Source organism: Fringilla coelebs, assembly GCF_963513975.1.
Source record: "Fringilla coelebs genome assembly, chromosome: 2".
Taxonomy (NCBI): domain Eukaryota; kingdom Metazoa; phylum Chordata; class Aves; order Passeriformes; family Fringillidae; genus Fringilla; species Fringilla coelebs.
This window is the reverse complement of record NC_140029.1, coordinates 79086304-79110915: the sequence shown is the minus strand read 5'-3', so window position 1 is coordinate 79110915 and position 24612 is coordinate 79086304. Positions and strand designations below refer to the sequence as shown.

Below are 24612 nucleotides of genomic sequence, written 5' to 3'. Positions count from 1 at the left end.
CACTCGAGGGAATGGCAAGGCAATGGAGCTGTGGTGTGACAGTCACCGGTGCCGGGCAGAGAGCAGAGTTCAGCTGCCAGTTCACACTCCTCCCAAGCCTCCTCCTTCTCTGTCTATGGAAACAGGCTGACATAACTTTTCTTCTCCTTTTTAAGGCTGTTGCAAAGATCTAGATCCATGAAGCATTTAGCTAGTGCACCTTCAGGCAAGTATCCAGGCTGTAACACAGCCTCAGCACTGCCCTAACTAAGCCATCCTCCAGTTCTCCCTGTGGCAAAAGTAGTGTAAAAACAGCACACAGCCCAATGTACAGCAATAAAATGATGAGAAAAGTACACAGCCTGCTTCTAAGTAAATAGGGAGATATAACATCAATGGAAAACAGCAAAGCTGATCCTCCTCCACTGTTGGACTAATCCAGCACTTCAGATGTGAGATCACAAAATATTAATGGGAAAAGGCAAAGCCATAATGCTTTTCTACTGATGGCTGAGGTGCAAACTATTTTGAATCCTTTTCTCCTTTTTTTTTTTTTTTTAATAGATGTTCTTGTGGTGGTGTTTGGGGGTGCTTAATATCCTCTGGGAAAGATAAACATCAGTGATTATTTTAGGCCTGTATGACCTTGCTGAGGAGTAACATGACTCCTTGCAGGGCTAAGAGCAGACTTGGCAGAGCCCAGTTGTAAGGAAGTCTTCTATTGTGCAGACTTGCTTTGCCTGTGAAGCAATATGTTTTTTTGTCTTGCAGAGCGGAGCTCAGAGAAAAGGCTCAGCTTGCACCAAATTCTAGCAGAAAATGACTGACTCATTTTCAGAAAATCAAACAGGACCACAGGAGGAAGTAATAACTGGCCTTCGGAGCTGAACACTTTACAGTCCTGATCTTGATTCACTCACAATGGCAAGGGAAGAAGATAGCAAGTGACAGTGGAAAGCAACACACATTCTATTCAGTTTCAATCAATCTTTGCTTTATGACAAATTTCACTAAATGTTAAAAAAAATGCCCGCCCTAACATGTCCAGCAATGTTTTCATTTAAACTAACAAAGCAGCGTTTCAAATTTCTGACCACGTCTTGGTTGGCCAACAGCAGAGCCTCTTTCCTGAACAAAATGATTTGTTGTAGCAAAGTGGAGTAAGCCACAACAGCTGTAAATCTGCGTTTGCTTCCCTGCACAGCTCTGCTGCACCTGCAGATGAACTTTCAGTTCTGAATTTGACACAAACAGCCCTCGCAATAAATGAATTTATTGGCTGTCACATGTCCAGACTTCTGCAGGGCATTTGAGTCAGGGATGGAGTTATGAACAAGGGACACGTTATAACCAAAGCAGCAGAATGCAATTATTTTTAATGCTGCTTCCACCTAGTCTCTCCTTTTAAGTCCTCTACAGTTTTGCCAAGGAAGCCCAGGGTACTGTAGTGGTCCGATCTTTTCTCCTTCCCCTCTCCCCTCCCACTCATGTATAGCTGTGTGTGCCATGCACACTTGCACTATGTGGCATTTGGCTGCAGTCCTACGCAGCATCTCTTGCCCCTTCCCCCTCAGCCAGCTGCTGCACCCAGCCCGTAACAAAAAGTAACCCTTTTGGGGTTAATGAGTGTGGCTGTGAGCTATCCTAACTGAGCTGAGCTTTCAGCACAGCTCAAAATCCTTTCTAGATTAAATTTAAGATTATGCTTTTGGGTTAATGTCCTGTTTTAAAATGACATAAAGAAATGCAGGACTGCTATCCCGGAATTCAGCAGTCCCTGCAATAGCCTGAGTGATGAATTTGGCAGGATACGAAGAGCTTTGGTTTACATATGGGTCAACATCTAAGAAGTAGAACTTCCATATAGCACAATGAAGTTCCTAGGCATCCACAGACTTAATAATACCCACTTCACGAGCTTATCTTAGCTATCTCCTCCCTGTTACAGTGATTTAAGTATTATCAAGTAGGCTGAAAATCTGCCTTGGTCAGCTTGATGAGACTTGTAGGAGAAGGAAGGTGCCCTCCTGCAGCTGTGTAGCATGAGCTATTCTGCATCTACAGAGCTTCCACCTGGCTGAGACAGAGGTAAAGAAACACCACAGGAATTCACAGCCCTTGCATAAGTTTGTAGTAGCCACATGAAGAAGCAAGGCTCTGTTAGCGGGAGGCTGGGGAACCATGGGTACCTCCTCATCCCTCTTTTCACCAGGCTGTCCACACAATTGCCAGCACCCTTGATTAGTCCCTCTAATTAGTCTCTGCCTAACCATGGCCTTTCCTTCTCATTTGGCTAGCCTGAAATGCTGATAGCTGGTAAAAGTTATGACTTTAGCAAGAAGATGCCACTAAGCCAAATGGAGACTACTTCACTGTATAAAGGGAAGCTTTGTACACCGCTGCCTAATAAAAAGAGGCATCGGGACAAGGACGCAGTTAGGTTTGAGGTGAGTTTACAGCTTCACTCCAACTTCCTCTCTGCCCACTGCCCTGAAGCTCAGACAAGCCCAGTGCAAACAGAGCAAAACCCCTGGGGGCCAGAGGAAGGAGTGTGCAGAGGTTTCCTTCCCTTTTCTTCCCACCTCACCCCAGTTCTGCCAGTTTAACTTCTCTGATACTTGTAGAAGAACATAAGCACCACAGACACCCATATCTGGGGGCCTGAAAATGTTATACAGTAACATAGCAAGACCTGCTGTAGGACATATCCCTAGCTGGGTCTCCCTCAATAACATTTTTGCCTCGGGGGAGGAAGATAAAACAGGAACTCTGGAAGCCGACTTCCCAGATTTCTCTGACACCACAGCATGCATGAACCTAGAAAATTGCTGCTGCAGTTTATAACAGCCAGCTCCTCTCTGGCTAGTGAAGAAAAAGCTGAGAAACATTAGGATCCTTAAGGAAGGAATCTTCAGTAGCTCCTCAGATAGAGCAGCATTCAAAAAACCATCCATTTTCAAGACATGTTTCAGTTTAAGGATGACTCCCTGAAAGATAAACAACTTTGTGGATACTTTTGCTGTGCACTCAGCAGTAGCTTTTCCTTTGGAAAAACAGTGGTAGAACTGGGTTCAAAGAAGCCCAGCCTTCACGCACACCAACTATTAAAAACAATCCCTTCATTTCATAAGACTTCGCTGGCCTTGGATTCATCCACAGCTGTTGTCCTCTTGGTTTTGTTGCTGAAAAGGCTTGGAACAAGCTATCACCTGGAGTAAACCGGAGTGTTGTCAGCTGATGTCAGTAGTACTGCACCAGTTTGCACCAGTGGCAAATCTGGCCCCTGCCACACGAGAATCAGGAAACTGAGGTTACAGAAAGGGTTTTTTGTACTACAGGAATGAATGACAGGGCAGTTTCAGTTTCCTGTGTGACTACATTTCTTGCATCCCTCACTTTTGGTCTTTCTCACACACTGCATCCCGAGCACAGCATGCTGCAAGGAAAGATTAAAGATGTTGTAGATCTCATTAATCTGGAGCGTCCCTGAACATGTAGCTACTACAATTGTGTAGGTAGGACAGAAATTTCTGTACTGAACCAGTAATGTCACAGAAATAAGTAAGAAAAAAAAAAAAAAAGCTGAATAAAAGCAACTCTTTTGAGACATTTAGCTTTAATGCAGCAACCTTTCATCTCCCTGGCTAAGTCCTCTGCTGGTGTAAACTGTCACATCATCATCAAGCCACATTATTTACACTAGTTGATTTGTCCTGCTGTATTTGGAACACAAAATTAATCTACTTTGCGTTGTAACTTGAGATATCACAGCCACCAAATAACTAGGCAATCATCCCTAAAGACAAATCCTGTTAAATGCAATGAGAAAGATAAAAGAGGCAATGGCTTCACTGACAAACCGTAGGTGGATCCTGTGGTAATACCTAACCTTTAGACCTTACCTAGATCACAGTGAAACCAAAAGGAGTTTCTGTTACCTCCCATGTTGGCAAGATCTGTGCCCAGCTTCTCAGCTGGAGCTCCCAACTCAATCACAGAACACTGCAGCCAGCATAACATCAGAGACTGTGATGGTACCCAGGCAGCTTTTTACCTTTGGAAGTAAACAGGTGGTGATGCTGTTGGCTGCAGTTCATGGGAGTCCCACATGGTCAGAGGTTTTGCAGGATTCACCTTCTGAGTATGGTCATAGGGAGGCTGCAAGCTCCAGAAGTTTGTCACTGACTCATGCAGAGTCAAGTTTTTCCCTGTGTGTTCCCTGGCTAACCCCTACAGGAAGTAATTTTCTGTTCTTTTAGAAATCAGAGCTTTGCTAGATGACAATTTATGATGAACGTTTATAATACCTTTCCCTGAGAAGTGTGTGTTAAAATAGGACACCTAGGTCCATCTATTATACCACTGAACAGTCAGGTGGGAAATTCTAATTCAAAAAAGAAAACCAGAAAATTACCCCTGCAACAGTTCTTTCCTATAAGAATGGATTTTTTGAAACATCCAGAAGTCATGAAAGCAAGAAGAGTCCATAACAAAATCCTGTTATTTCCCACCTTCTCAAATACATTTCAGGAAGAGGCAGTTGCTGCTATCTCAATTAAATACAACATAAGAACATCACATGGCAGCCAGGGTTGTAGAAAATAGTCAGTTACAACAAATTATACTATGCAGTGGTGTTTTAATGCTTCAGAATAACCCTGACACCTCACACCTAGTTTCTGTACACTCAGAGAGAGTGTGGTGAGAAGGCAGTGGCTAGCCAGGGATTCAGGCAGGGCCTGCTCTCCTGGATGAGTCCAGTTATTCATTCTCTAATGTGGCAGTAATGGAACTGGCTGGTTTTATAAATTGCTTTGAGATCTGCCCATAGAAAGTGATTTGTAGAAAGCATGCATTGCTCTTAATTCCACCTCCAGGGAATAATGGTACTACTCAGAGTACAGGAAGCTCAGTATGAAGATAGCTTTTTGCTGGACCTAGGCCTTGATTAATTTTTTTTCCCTGTTTACACTGTGTATTTACTTTTTGCACTTCATTCAGAATAGATAATGAAAACAGTATAGTCTGCTTCCACTTTTGTTTCTGGAATAGATCAAAGACTTTAATAGACTCAGACTCAGCAGAACTCCAAATGCTCCTTTCAGTACAGATACAGCCAATTAAATGGCTCTGTTTGCTTTCAGGAGGATTACTTGAGATTTGATTATTTGCACTGCTCTAAATTCAGTCCTTAGAAAAGAGTGGACACATTCTGCCAAAAAAAAAAAAAAAAAAAAGAAAAAAAAAGTGGAAAATAGCAACATTTTTTTTCTGCATCTCTGTATTTCATGCAATCAGCCTTAGCAAAGTGAACTGCACCCCTCCTTATTAAAGCAGTCCTGTCCTTTTCTTTTTCTCCCTGCCTTGGAATTGCTACAGAGGGATAAAGTTCTGCATGGCTCACTCACTCGCACAGTTGTAATAAGTCAGAGCAGGCTGGCGCCCTGCCCAACAAAACACAAACTCCCCTGAAGTCTCTAGCTTTTCCATGGCAACACCACAGTCATCAACACAGCAAACAATCACTCCAACCCCTTTTACTTCTCCCCTTGTAGCACAGGGAAGGATAGCATTGCACCCAGCCCATGGACCTGTGCTAATTATTGGGCATGAAAGGAGACAGTGATGGAGATCATATAACCCTCTGCATGGAGCTTTACGTGAGATCAAAGGAAAGAAGAGGTACTGAAGCACTTAACACTTCTCACTGTATTTGCTTAAATTAAAAGATTGTTGCTCCATGCTCAAGACATGAAACACCAAAAAGAGTAAGCACACTGAGACTGAACCGGGGTGCAAACAGCACTACAAAGCAAGAGTGTAACCCTGAGTAGAGCCCCTTATCACCTGTCACTCCAAGGTGTGTAATGGCCTGATCCTTGCCATGGTTATTGATGTGCCAGGCCAGTGCTTGGCTTTCAGGGAATAACAGCAGAATGATGGTTCTGCAAATAGAATTGTTCCCCAGCTCCGCTGTGAGTAGTGCTGCTCAAGATCTTCATGGAGGAGGGAGCAGTTACTGGTGCTCCAGCAGTTACAGTGCTGGGGCCCTGATATGTCACTGCTTTGTGCTGGCATCCTTCACACCTGTCCAAATAAAAGCCAACACCAGAGCTGAACACCACCATCCTCATCTGGTAGCATTTTACTCACACTTTGCATAGGTATATAGGACCTCACAAGCTGCAAAGCTATAGAAAATTAAGCCCAAAAGGCCCCAAAATATCTTGTTTAAACTAAGAGCTAGTGGTTTTCAAGCTGTGGTCTGCAGACCCATGAGGGTCTGAGGACTACTTCTGAAGGGTCTGTGAAAGCAAAGTAAGAAAAGCAAGTCAATTGCTACGAGGCTTAAATTAGTTGTAAATGACCCTTCATATGTATTGGAAAACTTTTAGAGGATCTGTAGTTTATAAAAGATTGACAGGTATGTCCACAGACTTTATACTTCCCTATAGACACAGTAAGAACCTGCTCTGTTCAAGAAAAGCTACCTTGTTTTTGGATAATTTGAGGGTACGTGTGACAGCATGGATAAGCATATGGGCAGTTCTCTGCCACTAAACCTCAGCAGTGTAAACTCAAGAATGGATATAGTTTTTCTGGCATAAGCAATATTGGAATTTCTTTAGACTGAGATTTTTTTGTTGAGTTTTTAGGCCCTCGTTAAAGTAAAAAAAGCTTTGTAGGCTGGAAATACCATAGGCCAACTAGCTCCTTGTGGACAAAGTAGTTTTTAACGTAAATTGGCCCCCAAACAGCCATTTCCAATTCAAATCCCGATACAAAAGTATGTTCTTCAGGCATTAAAAAATTATGTAACTATTTTTGTAACATTTGAAAAAAATATTTATTTGGAAAAAGTTCAAAATGGAAATAATACTCCCAGTATTCAAATGTAGGCAGAGGTAGCCCTGTGCTTTCAATGTGCCTGGCCTTGGAGTAAGCCTGAGGGAAGCTGTGAACCTCCGCTGCAGGACAAGAAATCTTAGGGTGTCAGTCCCCACGGCAAAATCCTGCCACCACAAGTCTTTCTTCACTGCCACATGTGTGACTGAAGCAGTGTGGGGTCACAGTCCCTTGTACAGAGCTCTGCAGTTTGTCTTGGTCCAGTACAACCTGGGAGAATTAATCCTTCTTTTGGGGTGAATGGTACAAACAAGGATTCTGGGAGACTAACAGCACTTCAGTTACATGTGTTTCAGTTCAAGTTAGTGCAGAAGCACTCTGAACCATAATCCCAGCCTGAATAATTTGTTCAAATTTACATTAGAGACATTTTAGTGTGGATAGCTTAAGAAAGAGGGTGAGTTTTCTACATGATAGACATAGATATACATAGCTCGGGCAGGATTTGTTGCAACTAACACAAATCTTGACAGCCTAACACTGAGCTGAACTCTCACTGGCAAGAGAAGCACTTCATTTGATACCCACAGTGTGATGAGGTCCTAATGATGGTATCTTCCATGTCATTTTAAGATTGCCTCACCCTGGCTGCTGGGTTACATCTGCAGTGCAGGCCAAAATGTAACCCACTGGTCAGTGTGTGTTATGCATCCATTTCTGTGGCTCATCCAGAGAGGAAATGAGTCTCTCAGCTACTACTCTGAAAGAGCTGGTTTGTCCACCCACACTATGATAGCTTGTAAGTTTAATTCTAGAGGTCCCTGACCTCTAGAATTTGGTGGTGGTGAAAACAGTGGTTAGCATGCAAGTTTCTGTGTGTTAACATGAACTAGGACACAAAAAAAGAAGCAACCCTATGATTATGTACTGATGACCTGAACAAAGCCAGCCGACTCAAACTGAATTCTTCTATGAAAATTATTTTTAATTTGATTTTTCCTTATCTTAAGAAAATAGCATTACACTTTAAGGCTGGAGCTAGTCCTTTTTTTCTTCAGTGCCAACATGAACACTTGTCTTCTGTATGAAGAGGCTTACTAGTAAAATCCCAGTGGCTCCTACTGAGACACAACAATAAAACTTCCTCCTAGGACTCTGTGATGCACTGCCACAGCAGTCTCAGAACCTACAGATCCAGAAAAGCAATCTAGAGCTTTGGACTAGTCTGTCTCAGCTGTGATAAGATTTCTTTCAATAGGCTGAGGAGCCTTAGGATGAAAGTGATGTTCCCCCTGTCACTCCCTCATGTGCCACTGGTGATGGCTGCAGATGTGTGTTAACATGTTAGCCCCATGGGGCAGCCTCAGCTGGAGGAGGTCAGATTGGTTTCCAGCAAGACCAGTGAAGCAGAGATCAAATGGCTTATTAACCAGAGGTGAAATTACAACCTTGTTGCTATCTCTGGTGTTAATCAGAAGAAATTAATGAGATTTGGTATAAAACTGAAGGGTCCTGCCCTAGCCAAGGGTCTATGTGTTCATTTTCTGCTTTGTATCCAGCTGCTCAAGTACCTTTCTGCATGCAAAGCCACTGTCTGTTAGTAGTTCAGACTTTTTCATTCTGCAGTGCCAGGTACTCCTTTCCTTCATAGACAGATGGGGTGGAAGTTCTCAACCACCTGCCTAGTGTTCCTTGCAAGCAAAGGAATCACTTAGCTCACACCAGGAAAGCAAATGTGAAGCCCTTCATATCACCATCCTACATTATGGTTCATTCCTGCCCAGTCAGAAGTGTCCCTTGCCATTAGCCACAGCAGCCCCAGGTACAAGTTGCTCTGGTTTGCACGCCTGCACTCCCCCCATCACATGGGTGTGCTATCTTCTGCTGGCTGACAGCCTTTAGACACACCCGTGGGCATCATCATCAGTGCAAGCTGCAAGTGTTCCAATAGGAACCAAACACTCCAGCTTAACTTTGCTTTCTCTTTTTCAGGACTGTTTTCATGAATAAACAGACTTTCTTCTGTCTGCTGTGAGTGGGAAAGGCACTCACTGTGTCTCCTGTTAAGCAGCCCATCCTGGCTAAAACTAAGGGCCTTAATGGGCCCTCATAAGCACCTCTGGGTGCCTCCCTGTTGTGCTTGGTTTGGAAAGAACTTGTGTGAAGGGTGCATCTTTCTTATCAGTCAAGTTCCTCACTGGAACAGGTAGCCTGGAGAGGTTGTGGAGTCTCTCTCACTGGAGATATTCAAGAACCATCTGGATGCAATCCTGCACCATAGGACACACAATCCTGTGTCTAGAACAGTTCTGCTTGAACAGGGCATTGGATCAGATGACCCACTGTAGTCCCTTTCAACCTTATCCATTTTGGGGTGCTGAGTTTCTGAGGCCCTTTGCCTCAGTAACAGTCATGTAAAGGGAATTGCTGGAAATGTTTCTGTGATGAAAGAACACACAAAAAAATTAAAAGGAGAGGCAGCGAGGAGGAGGAGGATTGATTAACTGGACCATCCTAACCATGTGTAACTGAGCAGTGCCGCCAATAAAACTAATTGAAAATAAACACTAACAGTAGCTGTAGCTCATTCCCATCAAAGAAACCAAATGAAATCTGATGGCATTTTCTTCAGAAAAATGGTCTCATGAATAATGTTTCTGAGCGGGGATCAAAGGTATCCACAGCCTTGGATTTGAATTTTGCTGGAGAAACTGTCTAAGGCACAGGACACCATTCCATTCCATTTCTGTGCTATAGTGTCTCAGTCACCCACACCCAGTCTCTGCCACCAGGTCCTCACCACCTCAAAGTCAGTGGGACAGGAGAAGGACAAGAAGGTCTGCTGTTTGCAATGCTCATTGCCTAACAGAAGAGCTTGTATAGCTCTTTTAACCTTTCCTCAACATAATGTCTCATGCCTCTCTGTCTCATGCTTTACCAAGGCCCCAATCTCCTTCCTGCCATTCCTTGATAAAAGGATAATAAATGCAGTAAAGATACTAATGTGTTAGGTTAGATTAGATTAGATAAGAGATAGTTACAAAAGACCAGCAGAGTTGTTCTTGCAGGACTTAAATGTCTCTGGCTCTAAGCAGGTTTGTTTTGCTTTCAGATCCATTGCTCCTGTAATATTGTACCTTTAAAGACCATTTCAGAAGAAGCCAAGTCCTAATATGCAGTTCATTACCCCTGTGAGAGGCAAGGGCTCTAGCCTCCCCAACAAAGCATTCATATTGAGTTGGTGCCCACACAACCTTCAAAGTGCACACACAGAGTGGTTTGTAAGCAGGAAAAGGTGATGGCTAAAGAGGGATTAAGTGCTGAGAGAGAAAACCTGTTCTAAAGAGACAAAGCATATCGAGACAGAAAAGCACAAGTTTTAGACGTGCAATTGTCTTGTAATAGGCCTGACAAAACAGGAGGTCTGGCCACTGGCTCCTGTTGCATAGCTAGAGTGAAGTCAGTCAAATTGGATTGGTTTTTAATTTTACTGCTTGAAAAAATGGCTATCCCACTCAGCATCAATTTGCTTTCCTAGTCCCAGGGTAATTTTTTCAAGCTTCCTTTGCTAACATGTCATAGGATTGTACAGAGCTAGACACTCAAGCACTGACAGCAAATTTCACTCTCTTCCTTTGCCCTCCAGCTCTTCTTCTGCCTTCAGCTCCTAGCACTGGCCTCTTAACACCACTCCGAGATCGATGGTTACCATGTGTGCTGGAAAGTGCAGGCATCCCACCACCCTGCCAGGACCGTGAGAAACAAGGAGTCTGAGAGACATAGTTTCAGCCCCAATACTGCATTTCCCAGCTGGGACCTGCCTGTGTGTGGTATGCCTAGAGTCTTTTACAGGTAAAGCCCTTTTCAATAAATTATTGCCTTTAATTTTTTAAAATACATTTTCAGTAATATATCTATAGAATGAAAAGCCAAAACAGAGGGAAAGCAGAAACAGTGACAGATCAGAAGGCAATGATAATAACTCAGCCTTCTCTAAAGGCCCAACACTTACAACACTGGCAAGAAAAGAGACTGGACTGTCTCCTACTAGCAAAATTCAGGATTTTTCCTAGACCACACTTACAAGCAAGGAAGGAAATAGGCCTTTTACATTTGTTCTCTAGTATGTCTAACTATTCAAAAAACAAGAAAGCCTGTCTTTATACAAGGCATTTAATTTAAAATAGTGTTTTCACTGTACAGCAAACCAAAATGTCAAGTTAGTACTACAATTTCAGAAAGTAAATAGGTTAACTACTTCTTAGGTAAATACAAAGAATACTTTGTCCTCTGGCACTGATGGATGACTCATTGACTGATGCACTGATGTCACACGTCGGCTTTTTTTTCTTTTTCAGCCATGGCTCCAGTCTGTATTCTTGACTCCAGCAAAATCTCCTAGGGATAAATGTTCTAAAAGTCTCCAGAGATTTTAGGCTGAGATTCAAAAATACAATTATATGTCCAGTTCTCCTTGGTTTCAGTTCAGTACAGAGAAGATTTGATGCCTACATGTTTTAAGTCAAAAAGATTTGGATTCCTAACTGTTCCCAGACAGTCATTGGGATGCAGGAGAGGAATCCAAGAGTCCAAGGGTCCAGCTCCCTGTCAAATACAGTCATAGAAATAATGCTAACTCTGTATGAAGAGTTACCTTTCTAAGATGTAATTGCTCTTCATTTAATGGCAGTTGCTTTAAATAAACTGCATCTGGGTACGCACCACAGCTACGTTATTGAACATTCAAGCAGCAAATAGGTGGTAGCACTACCAAAATGTCTTTACAGTTCAGAGACACTCAGATTCCCAAGTGAGTGAAAATGTAAAAGGTGACCAGGAGAGCCCCCACATTTTCTGCCTTGCCTGCGCTACCCAGCCCTATTTAAGAGTCACTGAAAATACAAGATAGTGGATGAACTACTCTTCTTAAAACTTTGGTATACTCTTAAGCATTTTCTAAATCAGACCAATAAAGATGCCTCCTCCAGAATGGGGTCCACTTCCACAGTGAAGCAGCACTCAAACAGAAAAGTATTTAATTATATTTTTATTGTCACATATATTCTTTTAGTATTTTTCTGAACTGGAGCCTAAGCATTCTGTGAGTGCTCATGGCCTTTGGTGGAGGGTTAAAGAACCTACAAGTGCTTTGTCAACTCACAGAAGCTTTTGCTCTAAGTTTCTTAGGACAGCGATACAGAAACTTTGAGCTCATCCTTTATAAAACTAGTAAGAGAAGAGAATATGGTCATTAGATGTCCCATTTAAGCAAAAAACTAAAGACAGCTAGAGAAACAGTATGAGTGAAGATGAGGAGAACATGTGGAAAACATGTGTTCAGCATGTCTCTCTCAGCCTGGCCCTCTGGCCTTTCCAAACTAGAAAAACAACATTATGAAGCAGCAGTGTCAGAAGCATGAAAGGAGAGATGGGAGGGCAATAACCCAGGTGAGAGGGGGTGCATGTGGAAGAGGAGACATGCTTATAGCTTTAGGAAGTGGAGGAGGGGGACAGCAGAGAAGGGGGTGAGTGTGACTTCAGTGACCAAAAGTGGCAATGCAAGGCTGGGGTGAGGAGTCCTTGTGACCCGTGTCAAAGAGCCTGTGCTTTGATGGCAGCCTGGGAGACCCGAGCACAGACAGTACGTCCTGGGAGAGGGCTGCAAGAACCACATAATAAAGTGTTGCAGTAAATAGCCCTTTTGGTACAGCTGTTATACAAAGGCTGTTATCCTTCAGAGGCATAACAGAATGAACACACATTCAGTACGCTGGCAAGGGGGTTATCAACCTCACTAGCCATTCTGGCTCTAGCAGGGTCCCTCAGATGTATTTTGTGTGGTACAAATGTATGGCAAGCCCTTACATATGGTTGGTTTATACAGAAAGTTTTAGAAGCACAAACTGTTTACTCAAGGGACTGAATTAACTTCTGCAGAGCTATTCTGGTCCACCTGTAAACACATGGACTAAAGGGCCTTATGAAAAGTAGTTACTGTGTATTTCCAAGTGGCACCTTTTAAAACCTGGATATCTTGTGTTATGAATGCTAGGGGTTTGTTTCGGTTTCTAAGTACCAAAAATGACAGGATCATGCTATACAACTACTGGATACAGTTATTTTTTCCCCAGTTCAAAGCTGGTTTTTTCCCCGCCAATCCCCTAGGGCTGAAAAAGTTGTGTGTTAAACTTGCAGTATAAACTGCTGCTGGCAATTGCCCTCATCCCAATGCCCTTGCTTAGATGAATAGCAAGGTCTGTATGGGATTGACCAAGGGGACGAGAGGGGAGAGGGCTGTGGTGGTCCCAGGCCTGCTTACACAGGAGCCTCACAGACATCAGCCCAGGCACATCTGCAGGTTCCTTAGCTGCTGAGAGTGGCACTGATTGCATTATAGGAGCTCCTACATGAAGGATGGTCATGCCTAGTTTGAGGATGGCCTTCACACTGCACCTGAGCTGTGCTCTGAGATTCACCATCTGCACACAGACGGTAGATTGTGCCTTCAGGTTGTCTCAGGGCACCCCTCAAAGGACAGTCTTGACTTACCCAAAGGGAAGGAATTAACTGAGACTGGAATTAGCCATTAGTTCTGTTTTCTAAACTATGACTTTGATGGAAAGCAAGAAGACTTTGTAGCAAAGGGGGAAAAAAAGCAGGAAGCTGGGGGGGGGGGGGGGGGAATGGAGCCACAGTGTGTTTGCAGCTGCTGGCCATCAAATTTCGATTCAATCAACATGACTGAGCTCCAGCTCCTGAAAAAGAGAGCTTTTGATGACATATTGACATAGCCTGAACTACAGTAGTCCAAGTGGCAGTGCTATAATTATAAGGATTATATTTAATACTGCACTTAGAAATGAAGGCCTGAAACACTGTGACACTCTCTCTCTCCCTAAGAGCTGGCCAAAATATGTCCTAGGGACCATTATGGTAATACACAAAGTTGGTAGGAAAAAAGAAACGTCAGAACTCAAATCGTTATAAAAGGGGATCATGTTGCTGGAAGCTCAGGTCTGTTGGGAGTTGAGCAGTGAGGAGGAAAAATGAGCGTGAAAGGAAGGGCAGTTGGATTTGCACAAAAAATGGCAAGAAGTTTTTAAAAGTACAGAATTAACTGGTTTAAGGAAATAAGTCAATTGATAATTAATACACTACTTACTTTTGAATTTGGATTCTTTTTGTAGTATGTCGTGGACTTCAGCCAGGCTGAGGCCTGTTTGTTGAACAAAGACCAAACCCTGCAAATATTTCTTGACTTGCTTAATTCGACACATCTTGATTTCAGTGCGATTACCCATGTGTGCACAATTAAGCACATGCATAAGTGTTTCCGGGAACTGGGCCATGGAGGTAAGCGGCCGCATGTTGAACACCAACTCTATCTAGCTTGGAAGGATGTCGAACCAAAAGCTTTCAGAGAAGCAGAGAGAAGGCATTTCTTTGGAAAACAAAATAATTAACTATAAACTAGCATAATGATCAGAAATGAAAGGCCTGATCCTACATTAGGCTGATGTTCCAGAGCGCCACGTCCTCAGTACTTCCCATAGGCGGTTTCAGGAGGGGAAAATCAGATCATAATCAGGACTGAAAATGCAGATGTTGAGATACCATAACAATGAGGGAAAGGGAAAAAAAAAAGGAAAAAAGAGGGAAGGGAAGGGAAGGGAAGGGAAGGGAAGGGAAGGGAAGGGAAGGGAAGGGAAGGGAAGGGAAGGGAAGGGAAGGGAAGGGAAGGGAAGGGAAGGGAAGGGAAGGGAAGGGAAGGGAAGGGAAGGGAAGGGAAGGGAAGGGAAGGGAAGGGAAGGGAAGGGAAGGGAAGGGAAGGGAAGGGAAGGGAAGGGAAGGGAAGGGAAGGGAAGGGAAGGGAAGGGAAGGGAAGGGAAGGGAAGGGAAGGGAAGGGAAGGGAAGGGAAGATGGTTTCTAAAGCAACAGAACCCTAAATAAATGGTCTGATTTTCTAAAGTGAAAAACATAAACTGAACAGCCCATGCAGCATTTTTGCCAACTGTCACTGAGGTGGTATTTCTAAAATCTGGTGGGATGACTCATCCCAGAACAACTGTTGCCAACAAGGTCTTTCCTTCAAGTCTAGATATTTGAATAAGAGAGATACAAAAAGAAAATAAACAGAAAAATCAGGGACAGCTTCTTGTCTTGGAGTTCAACTCTGAAGCTGCCCGTGAAGTCACGCACTCTCCAAGGTGCCTCCCCTATCTACTGAGTAGGCATCCAGGTGATCCTCTGGGCCAGGGAAGGGATTGAGTAAACCTCCTGTTTGTTAAACCAAATTCTTCCTTCTGCATCTAGAAGGAAGAATTACCACCCCTCACACCATGAATATGTACAGGATGCATCCTCCTGATCCACTCTGCACTCCACAGAAGCAAACATTCCCAGGAGAAGCACAACCCTGCCAACAGGTAGCACAGTCCTCAAGTGGTTTGAGACAGACACCCTTAAACTCTGTGGGAGTAAGCCTGGACCAAAGACTCCACTGTTGTGCAGTAACTAAACACAGCCCTGTCAGCACCAATGAACACCCTTCTTTGGCTAGTACAGAATGCAATGATTTCAAAGATGCTTTCTGAAGCAGTGTTATTTTGCTGAATAATTTATGTCTCTGAGTCTTCTGAAAATGAGCAGCATACACTTCAGTGCTGCAATAATACTATTCAGTGGAGACAGTGCACATTATGTTCAGTAAGCTCATTGCTTAAACACTGTTGCCATGACTATAAGAAAGTGATTATACTATTGTTTACGAGAGACTCTCAGTAAGTCATTACCACAGTAGCCAGAGTTTTGCCTCAAGTCAAAATTTTTCAGAAGGAAAAAAATAATCTCACAGGTATAATCAACTTTGTGATCAAGATAATCCATTGAAAGGCTTTGGAAACTGAATACATCCTGCAGTGAGGAATGAAAATAAGTAAGGATCACCAGTGTCTCAGGACTGTTGACTTACTGGCTTTCTGACTGTTTCATGGGTAAATTCCACTGAGAAGAAAAGCCCTGCTAACTAAAACCTGTTACAGCTAATTTTTAATTTATAGGGCAAGCACCAATATAGGAGTTCAACTGCGATAGGTAATGCTATAAAAACAAACCATTTTGTACATAACATAAGGGAAAAAAAAGACTTTAAAATTTTGACTTTGAAGAAACATTTGGGATTATGAAATATGGCTTTTCAGTGTCCTGGACTGAAATCAATACCCAGAACACTCAGTTCTGAATCCTCTAGTGCATATACATGTACAAGAGTCCAGTACATGACCTCTTTATCTCAATAACATGCTGATGATCAATAGTTTCCAAAAGTAAGAAGCAATTCTGAAGCTGTCGGAAAGTCATCCTCACATTTCCTAGGATCAGTAACAGGCCAGGAACACAAAGCAAAGAGATGATTAATAGAGTGCTGGACTAGGAGTCAGGAAATCTGGGCTCTGTTCCCAGCTCTGCCACTGACCTGCTGTTTGGCCTTGGGCAAGACACTTGACCTTTCTGTGCTTCTGTTCCTCCTTCCATTCTTTGTCTATCTTGTCTCTTGAGGCACTGAGCTACACAGGGAAGGGCACAGTTCTCACTGGGTGTTTGTATAACACCTACTCTAGGGAGGTGGCTGCAGAGATCTACAATAAAGCCAGGGTACCACCAGGATGACTCTTGCACAATAGCATGTTTTGTTTCAAAACAGAATGGCCATGATGAACGCTCTTGGGGTTTCATCTGCTAGTCCAGGATCTTACCAAGTCTTTTAACCAGCTTCAGGCTCAGGCAGCATGTAAATGGGTTTGCAAGATCTACATCCTCACTTGTCAGAAGCACTTTCACATTGATTCCTAATTGGTACTAATTTCTCTCCACCTTGATTCAGCTGGGTTTGCAAGCACATCAGAATTATAACTGAGTGACATAGATAAAAATAGCTACAGGAGCCATTCCTGAATACAAGGAATTTCTTTAGGCAAATGCCAACACCTGTAGGTGAAACCACAGGCATGAGGGTGTTTTCAAATTAAAACTAAAATAAATTATAATTTTTAGGTAAGTGTGTTGGAATTTTGCATAAATTATTCAATTAAGCAGTATTTCTCAGTGTTTTTCTCACCCTGAGCCATAAATGTGAACTACCCTCCATTACTACCAGATGAGAGACAACACATGCAGGGCAAGCTGGCTCTCACCTGCTCTCACTGGGGAGCAGCTGCAGCCTCAGAGAGACCTGATGACTGGTGTATATACTCTCAGTACAGTCCCACTCTGCTCCCAGTTAGCTGAAGCATCAAGTACATGAAACACGGACACAGAAGACTTCATTGGGAGATTAATTTGAGCACATACTGATGCAGAATCAGGAGCAAGTAAATCAAGAAAATATGAAGCATACACATTCATGATTATGAAAAGAAAGTTAAAAAATGCTTTTCTCTGCTAAAAAGAAAGGTCACTGCCACATCTTGTGCTTTTATTGTGAATATTGGCAACATGGTGCCATGAAAACCTAGGTCTGGAGTCATGTGATTATGTAAATGACTCATTCAGGTTTGTATTTCCAATACTCACATCTGTAGGTCAAAGGCTGAAAAGGTGAAGCTCCTCCAAGGCTTTGTCAAAGCAAACGCTCAAAACTCCTGCTTTAGGCTCCATCAATAATGAATTTGGCTTCTGAGCAATAAACTCACCATCACTTATGGAAGTGAAATAACAGGAGTAATCTGTTGAATAGATCCTAGAGTCAAAGTGGAAACACTTAGATTTCGGTTTACAGCATGCTCACCTAAAAGCAATTGCTTGAGAATTACAGGTATTTTGGTTTAGGTATTAGTGTTGGCACTACAGTACAAATACGGCCTGATTATCTGCATCTAAAAATACTTTGGACGAACCGGACAAGGTATAACAAATTTACAAGCTGGCTCTCAAGTGGCTACAGGAAGCTTTCCAATAGGAATCTAGGGCATAAATAGTTTATGCTTTTATTTAAATGAAAAAAAAATCACAGAAAAAAAATCTGTATCTTAGTACTGCTAAGTTGAAAATTTGATCTAAATCTAAATCTCACTCAGCACCAGCTCCTTCTTTTCTGCAGCCAAGACTACTGCCTCTTTCACAGCTCAAAGCTGTTCCAAATTGAAGCAGCATGATATAGGTAAGAACTTTTTCAGGTTTACAGACTGTGATTAAGATTTGTGGAAAATACAGACCTGTCAAAGATCCCATCAGCCTCATCTTACTCCTGCTGGGAGTACCACCACTGGGAATTCATATAGGGGAATACTGACATGCAGACACCAGAGAGAGGTCAAAGAGCAAAGACCTTGTTCTTCTTCTCTTCAGAAGCTCCTCTAGGCACCATGCAGCTGATTTCATGCCCTCAAAGGTGTTACATAGAGGTCGCTCTAATCACCTGCTTGAATTCCAGGATATGATCGTGTCAGGTCATTGTCATGTAGAGTTGAGCCTTCAGCAGAACCCAAGGTCCCATGTGCTAGTGAGACTGTACCACCAGAAAAGCTAAAGCATAGAAGTGAAATAGTGGCACAGCAGGAGACATTTGCAAGACCACAGAGACACTTTCTGGCAGAGCTGGCACCTCTATGCCAGCGCTTTGTTAGCTGGAGCAGCTTGCCTGCTTCCAGCTCCTCCTACACCACATAGGAAATGCAATATAAATGAAGCAGTGGAGATACCACCCTTCCCAAAGTTGTCAAAAGGACCTGGATGGAGCTATTCTTTTCCAGTAATGAGACAGTGGTGAAGTTTCAGCTTTATAAGGCAGCAGACTTAATAAGAAAAGCAGACCACAACTGGCCTCTGAAGACAATATCTTGGTAGAAGGGACTGTTGACAGCAGTTAGGAAGAGGAAGAGAGGCACTGTAGCCTTTCTTAACCTGCTGACTAACCTAACTGCTGGGGCTTTTTTTGGTCACTGCAACCTAACTGAACCTCACATACTCCTTCTGCAGGGAGTGCTCTTTGCGAGGGGAGAAGCACCAATAGTGATGTGAGTCAAAGTTTCTGCAAAACAGCTTCTCTGACTCAGACATACCTGTCTAAGGTTCAGATTTCCCCACAGATCAGCTCACATTTTTGCTGGAGTCACACTTTTCAAAGTAGAACAAACAGAAGCTAAATATCACTTTCCTTTGTTGTGGTGCTACAGAAAAGGGACTCAATTTGAGTACTGCAGGGGATGCAAGAACTCTGTCAGAGGACATGCCATAACAGCCATGGATGTTAATAAACCCACAGGCTGGCCTTGGAGAGCACACCAAGTCCAGGCAGAGACATTGTTCCTCTGCTCACTGCCTACAGAAATTTTGGTGGTGGAAACAGTCTGTTAAACAGTTTCAGAATGGAGGAGACTTTCATTAAATGTATTCAAAGTGGAAAAAGCTTTAAAGGGTGCAAGTGATTTGATAGGAGAGCTAGGCCTGAAAAGGCTCCTACATACTAGCATAAATTTAACAAATTCACTTGTTGAAATCCTCATTGAAAACAGCTTCTATGCAGCTTGGTCTGGAAAATATTCTCACAGTTAAGGGGAACAAAGATTTTTAAACGGCACCCATGTCCATCCAAAGCAAATGGCTCTCAGCAGGCCAGAGGGCCCATAACAGCAGATCAATATTTTCTACCCACACAGGCAATGTGACTTACTCCTTTTACCTGACTCAGCTACATAAATTGTCATTATTAGCTGGAACACAGCTTTGCTCCTGCAGAAGCCCAAGGAGCAGAGAGCAGTCCTTTATCTCACAAACAGAACATTTCCATTGCTTTGGCACCAAACTTTGTGTCAGTGAAAAGACTGCACTGTAGCTTTTCAGAATGGTTTGTGATTTAACCCACCTGTCCTCACGACACCATAATGTCACTTCACCCCACAGCTGGTCACCTTATCCTGCTTGCTTCAGAGTGGTTCCAAATGTTATGTGCATCCACAAAAAATGCAGGTATTTCTGCAGGGTGCCCTGGCAGCCAAGCAGCAAACAAAACAAAGAACTTGGGAGATGGGGATAAGTGTCAGCTTGGGCAAAGATACCAGAGCACAGTCGCTCCTTTTAAAATACTCAAGGATCTTTAACACTAGCACAGAGGAGGCCAAACCTCAGCAAACACAGCGTGGATCATTAAAAAAAAAAGTCCTAAGGAAATTAATTCAGGATCTCCACATAAAATAACTGCCTAAATTGAGGTTTTACAAGTCAGTCTTGGCTCTTGGTACCAGTCAGGCAACCCTGGTTTTCACTGAGGTCCTCTGGGAACTGGGACAAACCCATTGACTCTTCTAGATTTATACAGCTGTTGATAAGAATTTAGGGAGCAGGAGGAATTAACACATTCCCCTCTTCCTTGGATATATCACTTTTATGGGATGGTTTTCCCTTTTCTTTTTTCCCCTGCTTGCAGACTATATCTGGGGAGCAGGCCACTTTTACAGTCACTTTTCAAGTACAGAAAATATTAATGTATTTAACTGCTATTTAAAATGAATTCTTGTAATGATAAATTCAGCACAACTGTGAGATGGGTGAAAGTAGAACAAGTCACCTGTGACTGATGACAAACATCGCTTAACACACTCAGAGCCACCGGGGTGATGGCTGCAATGGAAGAACCTGGCCAGAATAATGCACTAATGCCTATGAGACAGAGTTCCCAGCTCTCACAGAGCAAAATGAGCAGTGCTCAGCCTGTGTCAGAAGGACGATGTAATGAATTGGCTGCAAGAGACTTGAAACTGCAATGCAAGAAGTTTAGTATTACCAGTTCAGTTCTTAAGGCACTGAGGAATGCCCTCCAGAGCTAACTGTTTACATATAACGTAAATAGTATAAACAGCTAAGTGCTGGAGGGCATATACATACATATAGATGTATGTATAAAAGAAAGACAGAATATTTTATCTGTTCCACTCTGCACCACGAAAAGTAACAACACCATATAAATAAACAAATGTCAGCTCTTGGGAAATGCACGAAGGCAGAAAGTACAAAAGCTTCCTTAGCTGCGTCCCGAAGAATAAATCTCTCATTCACACACACCCACATCCATTGGTCAAGCTAAAAAAATCTGATCTCCAGTCAGCAATTAGAAAATGCTGTTGCTAAAGATACTTTCTCAAAAATCAAAGTAACAATGTTAAATTGAGGCCAAACCAAACTCCTCTAAAAACTCTCTTCTGCCAGTTCTAAACAGCCCACTGGGAAAAGATAATTATCAAATAATAGTACCAACAATGTCAGATAATCACTTCAAGCTCTTTGATATGTTCCAGGAAACATTGTTTCAAATGTTACCAAGTGTCAAATATTTACTTTTGAGTCCAACTGTGTAAATGACCCATCCAGTGCCACTAAACACGGCAGGCACATGTGTAACAAGAGCAGTGGGACCTGCAAAGAAGAGGAAACAGCCCAGCTGGGTTTTGCAGACAAAAGAGCGTCCTAGTAGCCAGAGCTCCCCAGCGAGAGTTATGACTGCCTTTGCACTGTGTAGCTGTGGGGTTTTTTTTAAACTGGTGGGCCTGCAGCAAGGCATGTGGAGCTTTACATTCCCCTTGGAGTCAGCTGTGTGTCCAGTCTCACATGCTCAGTGTGAGACTTGAACCTGTGCTCCTGTCTTGTACTTCCCTGTGCTAGAGCTTGTACCCGCCACAACTGAAACTCAGAGCTGTCCCTTGTTCCAGGACCCTGTGCACCCTGTCTGCTGTAAGGAATAAATCTGGAATTAGAGGAATAGCACATGTAAGCCTTCCACTGGATTTCTTCTTGAGAATCACTCCATAGAGGATGAATTCTACTCTCTTCCCATCCATTTATAACGCACAGGACAACAGGCTTAGTCTACCTCGTCCTTCCTCTTCTAGTAGCCTTGGAATAACTGGCAGAGATAATTCCTTTTCCAGCTATGGCTGGAGAAAAGCAAGACTCTGTTCTTTCCTGGTCCATCCCTGCCCTCTGAATTTTCAAGAACAGAAACATAAAGCTGTACTACCTCAAAGCTGCATGACCCTCAGCCACTTGAATTCACCCCACTCAGAGGCGGTGGGTTTCGCTATTCCTTGTTAATATTTGCAACACTGTTGTAAGGAGCTCTTGGTAAGGAGAAGGTGTACCTCCAGGACACAGAGATGTGATTTTGAACCAATGCCTTTCTCTGTTTCTTAATCAGAGCAGCAAATGAGGAATGTCAGTGTCAAGCATAGAGCGGGAGGATGTGCAGTGACACCCTTACAACAATGCTGTTCCATGAGACAGCATTTACACAGTGTCAAAACATGGTTCAGCACCCCAAAAGTCATGCTCACTGAAGTCACACACCTTGCCAGCATGTGTACCAAAGGCTCACATGCAAAAATGATGGGGACTTTGTCAGACCTCTTGTTTCTCAAGGTCGCGTGTGTGTGGAGTTTTCTGGGAGGAAATGCAACATGCAACATAGAGCAAGGGCTGTGCATAGCATGCCCAGCAAGCAGCAGGCTAATAGCCATTAGTGATATTTCAAAAACAAGAACAACCTCTCTGCACTTAAAAGATGAAAATCTTTCAGTATTTTCTTGGGAATTGTTCCATTTAGCATTTCCAAACAGCTGTCTCCAGCTATTTCATAATAATAGTAACAACTAGCAAAAAAAAAAAAAAAAAAAAAAATTCAAAACAAACAAACAAGCCAAAACAAAAAAAAACCACATAGGCCTGTTGCCTGATTTCAGAAAGTGACTTTTTCTGGGATGTACACTATTAGGCAAAAGCCCTTTTTTTTTCCCATAAGGCAAGTGCAAAGCATTACATTAATACACACTGGGAAAATAAGATAATGGCTTTCTTGATTGTGACGAGGAATGTGGGGAGATTTAATCTGAACACTGAGTCAGGTGGAAGCGCCTAAACTCCCCTCGGACACAATGTTATCGCGTTTAACGCTTACATCATCACCCTCACGAATGATGCTGAGTAACGCAGCCCCAAACGTCGATCCACGCACCGCACGGGTAAAAAGGGAGAAACGACCACAAAGGTCCCGTTTTAGCATACGTCAGACACTAAGAAAGATAAGTTTGATGTCTGGAGCAGAGGGAGCGATCTATTTTCAGCTGTTCGAATAGCAGCCGCGGGCCTATCAGGATGCAATGCAGTCACTCCTCTCAATGTTTCGCATGTGTGCCGAGAATTAAGAGTTGGGAGGCAGCACAGCGGAGCGAACGCCTTCAAAAGCGTGGTGCACTGAATGCTCGTAATAAAGTAACAGGAGACAAGGCTTCGCCTCCTTGACATGTTCAGAGCAATTTCCAGTTGAAAAAGGTCAGCGTATCATTTACAGAGCGGCAGTGCCTGGAAAACTCTCGTAACTCTGCTCCGCGAAACGCTCTGGGTGACAATAACAACCTGAGCATCTCTGCTGGGGCCGGCGCTCGGAGCTGCCCCGCCGGCACGGGCGCTCCGCTCCGGACAGTGCCGCTGCCCCGGGCTTTGGCACCGCCTAAGCCGAGTTCCAGGGCCACGGCTGAGAAACGACCTAAAATTGGTGCTGGAAGCCCTGGCGAACGGGATGTAGCGGGACAGGGGGAATAATCCTGAACGCGGGTGATACCCGAGCGCTACTTTTCACCCTTGCTCGGGGACGCGCTGACAGCGTCGGCTGCCAGTGCCCTCCTCAGGGACGACGCTGTCACCGCCTTGGCAAGGCGCGACGGCAGAGGCGCGCCACGGGTTTTTAGGTGCACAGCGTGATATAAAACACCCCAAAGCAGCACCCCAAGCAGTCCCAAAATCCCTTCGAAGAGCACACACACACGCCCTCAGCCCCCCGAGCTCGGCACCTGCCCACCGCCCCTCACACACTCGCTGCGGCCGCGGGCCCGGCGCCTGGCAGGGCCCGCCCCGCGGCGCAGGCGGGCCGAGCCCACGGACACGGCCGGGCCCGCGGGACGGGGCGGGCAGGGCGGGCGCCCCGCGGGGCGAGCGGGGGCTCGGCGCGGCGCCTCCCCGCCGGCAGCGGGCGCTGTGACTCACCGCTAGGAGCGCCGAGGCGCGCTGCTCCCCCGCCGGCTGCTCCCCGTTGATGCCGCCGTTGCCGAGGAGGTGCTGGTGGTAGTCCGGGGGCGCCGCGCCGGCGGCAGCGGCGGCGGCGGGGGCGGCGGCCGCCTTGGGGTGCTTTCCGGCCTTGCGGGCGCCCTGCCCCTGCTGCACGAGGTGGAGGAGCTGCAAGGTGCTCTCCCGCTCGCGGTCGGAGCTCTCGGCGCGGCCCCGCTCGTAGCGCCCCTCGCAGCTGAGGTGGTGCTGGCGGCAGACGGCGATGCGGGCCCGCAGCCGCTCCACGATGGCGCTGTGCACCCGGGGCGCCGCCGGGCCCCCCCCCAGCAGCCCGGCCCCCAGCCCCGCGGCCTGGGGGGGAGCCGTGTCGCCCATCGCTGGCTGCCGGTCCTGGCCCTCCGGATGGGTCGGTCCTCACTGCCGCATGGAGGAGGGCGGGGGGGATGGGGGGGGAGGCGGGGGCAGCGGCGGGAGCCCGAGCCCGGGGGCTGGCGGCGGGGCGGAGGGCGGTCAGCCCCGCGCCCCCAGCCCACCCCCGCCCGGCCCCCGGGCGGTGACGGCCCCGCGGGGGGTTGACAGATCGGGGGGCGGGAGGGGGTCGCTAGGGCCGCGCCAGCATCGGCCGGCGGGAGGGGCGGGGGTCGGGGCCGGGCAGCCCCGGCCGAGGGGCGCCCGGTGAGGGGGGGACGGCGGGGCTCCGCCGGGGGAGGAGAACGGGGGCGAAAAAAAAAAAAAAG

At 44.9% G+C, this 24612-nt stretch overlaps 1 protein-coding gene across 1 annotated transcript in view; it reads right to left on the bottom strand.

The window, feature by feature from the left end:
* MAML2 (mastermind like transcriptional coactivator 2) overlaps window positions 1-24254 on the bottom strand; it is a 205531-nt gene extending 181277 nt beyond the window's left edge. Inside the window, exon 1 of the mRNA XM_084200866.1 lies at window positions 23855-24254. Coding sequence (XP_084056992.1) covers window positions 23855-24250 — 396 coding nt within the window. The 5' untranslated portion in view covers window positions 24251-24254. The remainder of the gene's footprint in view (window positions 1-23854) is intronic.
* Window positions 24255-24612: the final 358 nt, after the last annotated feature.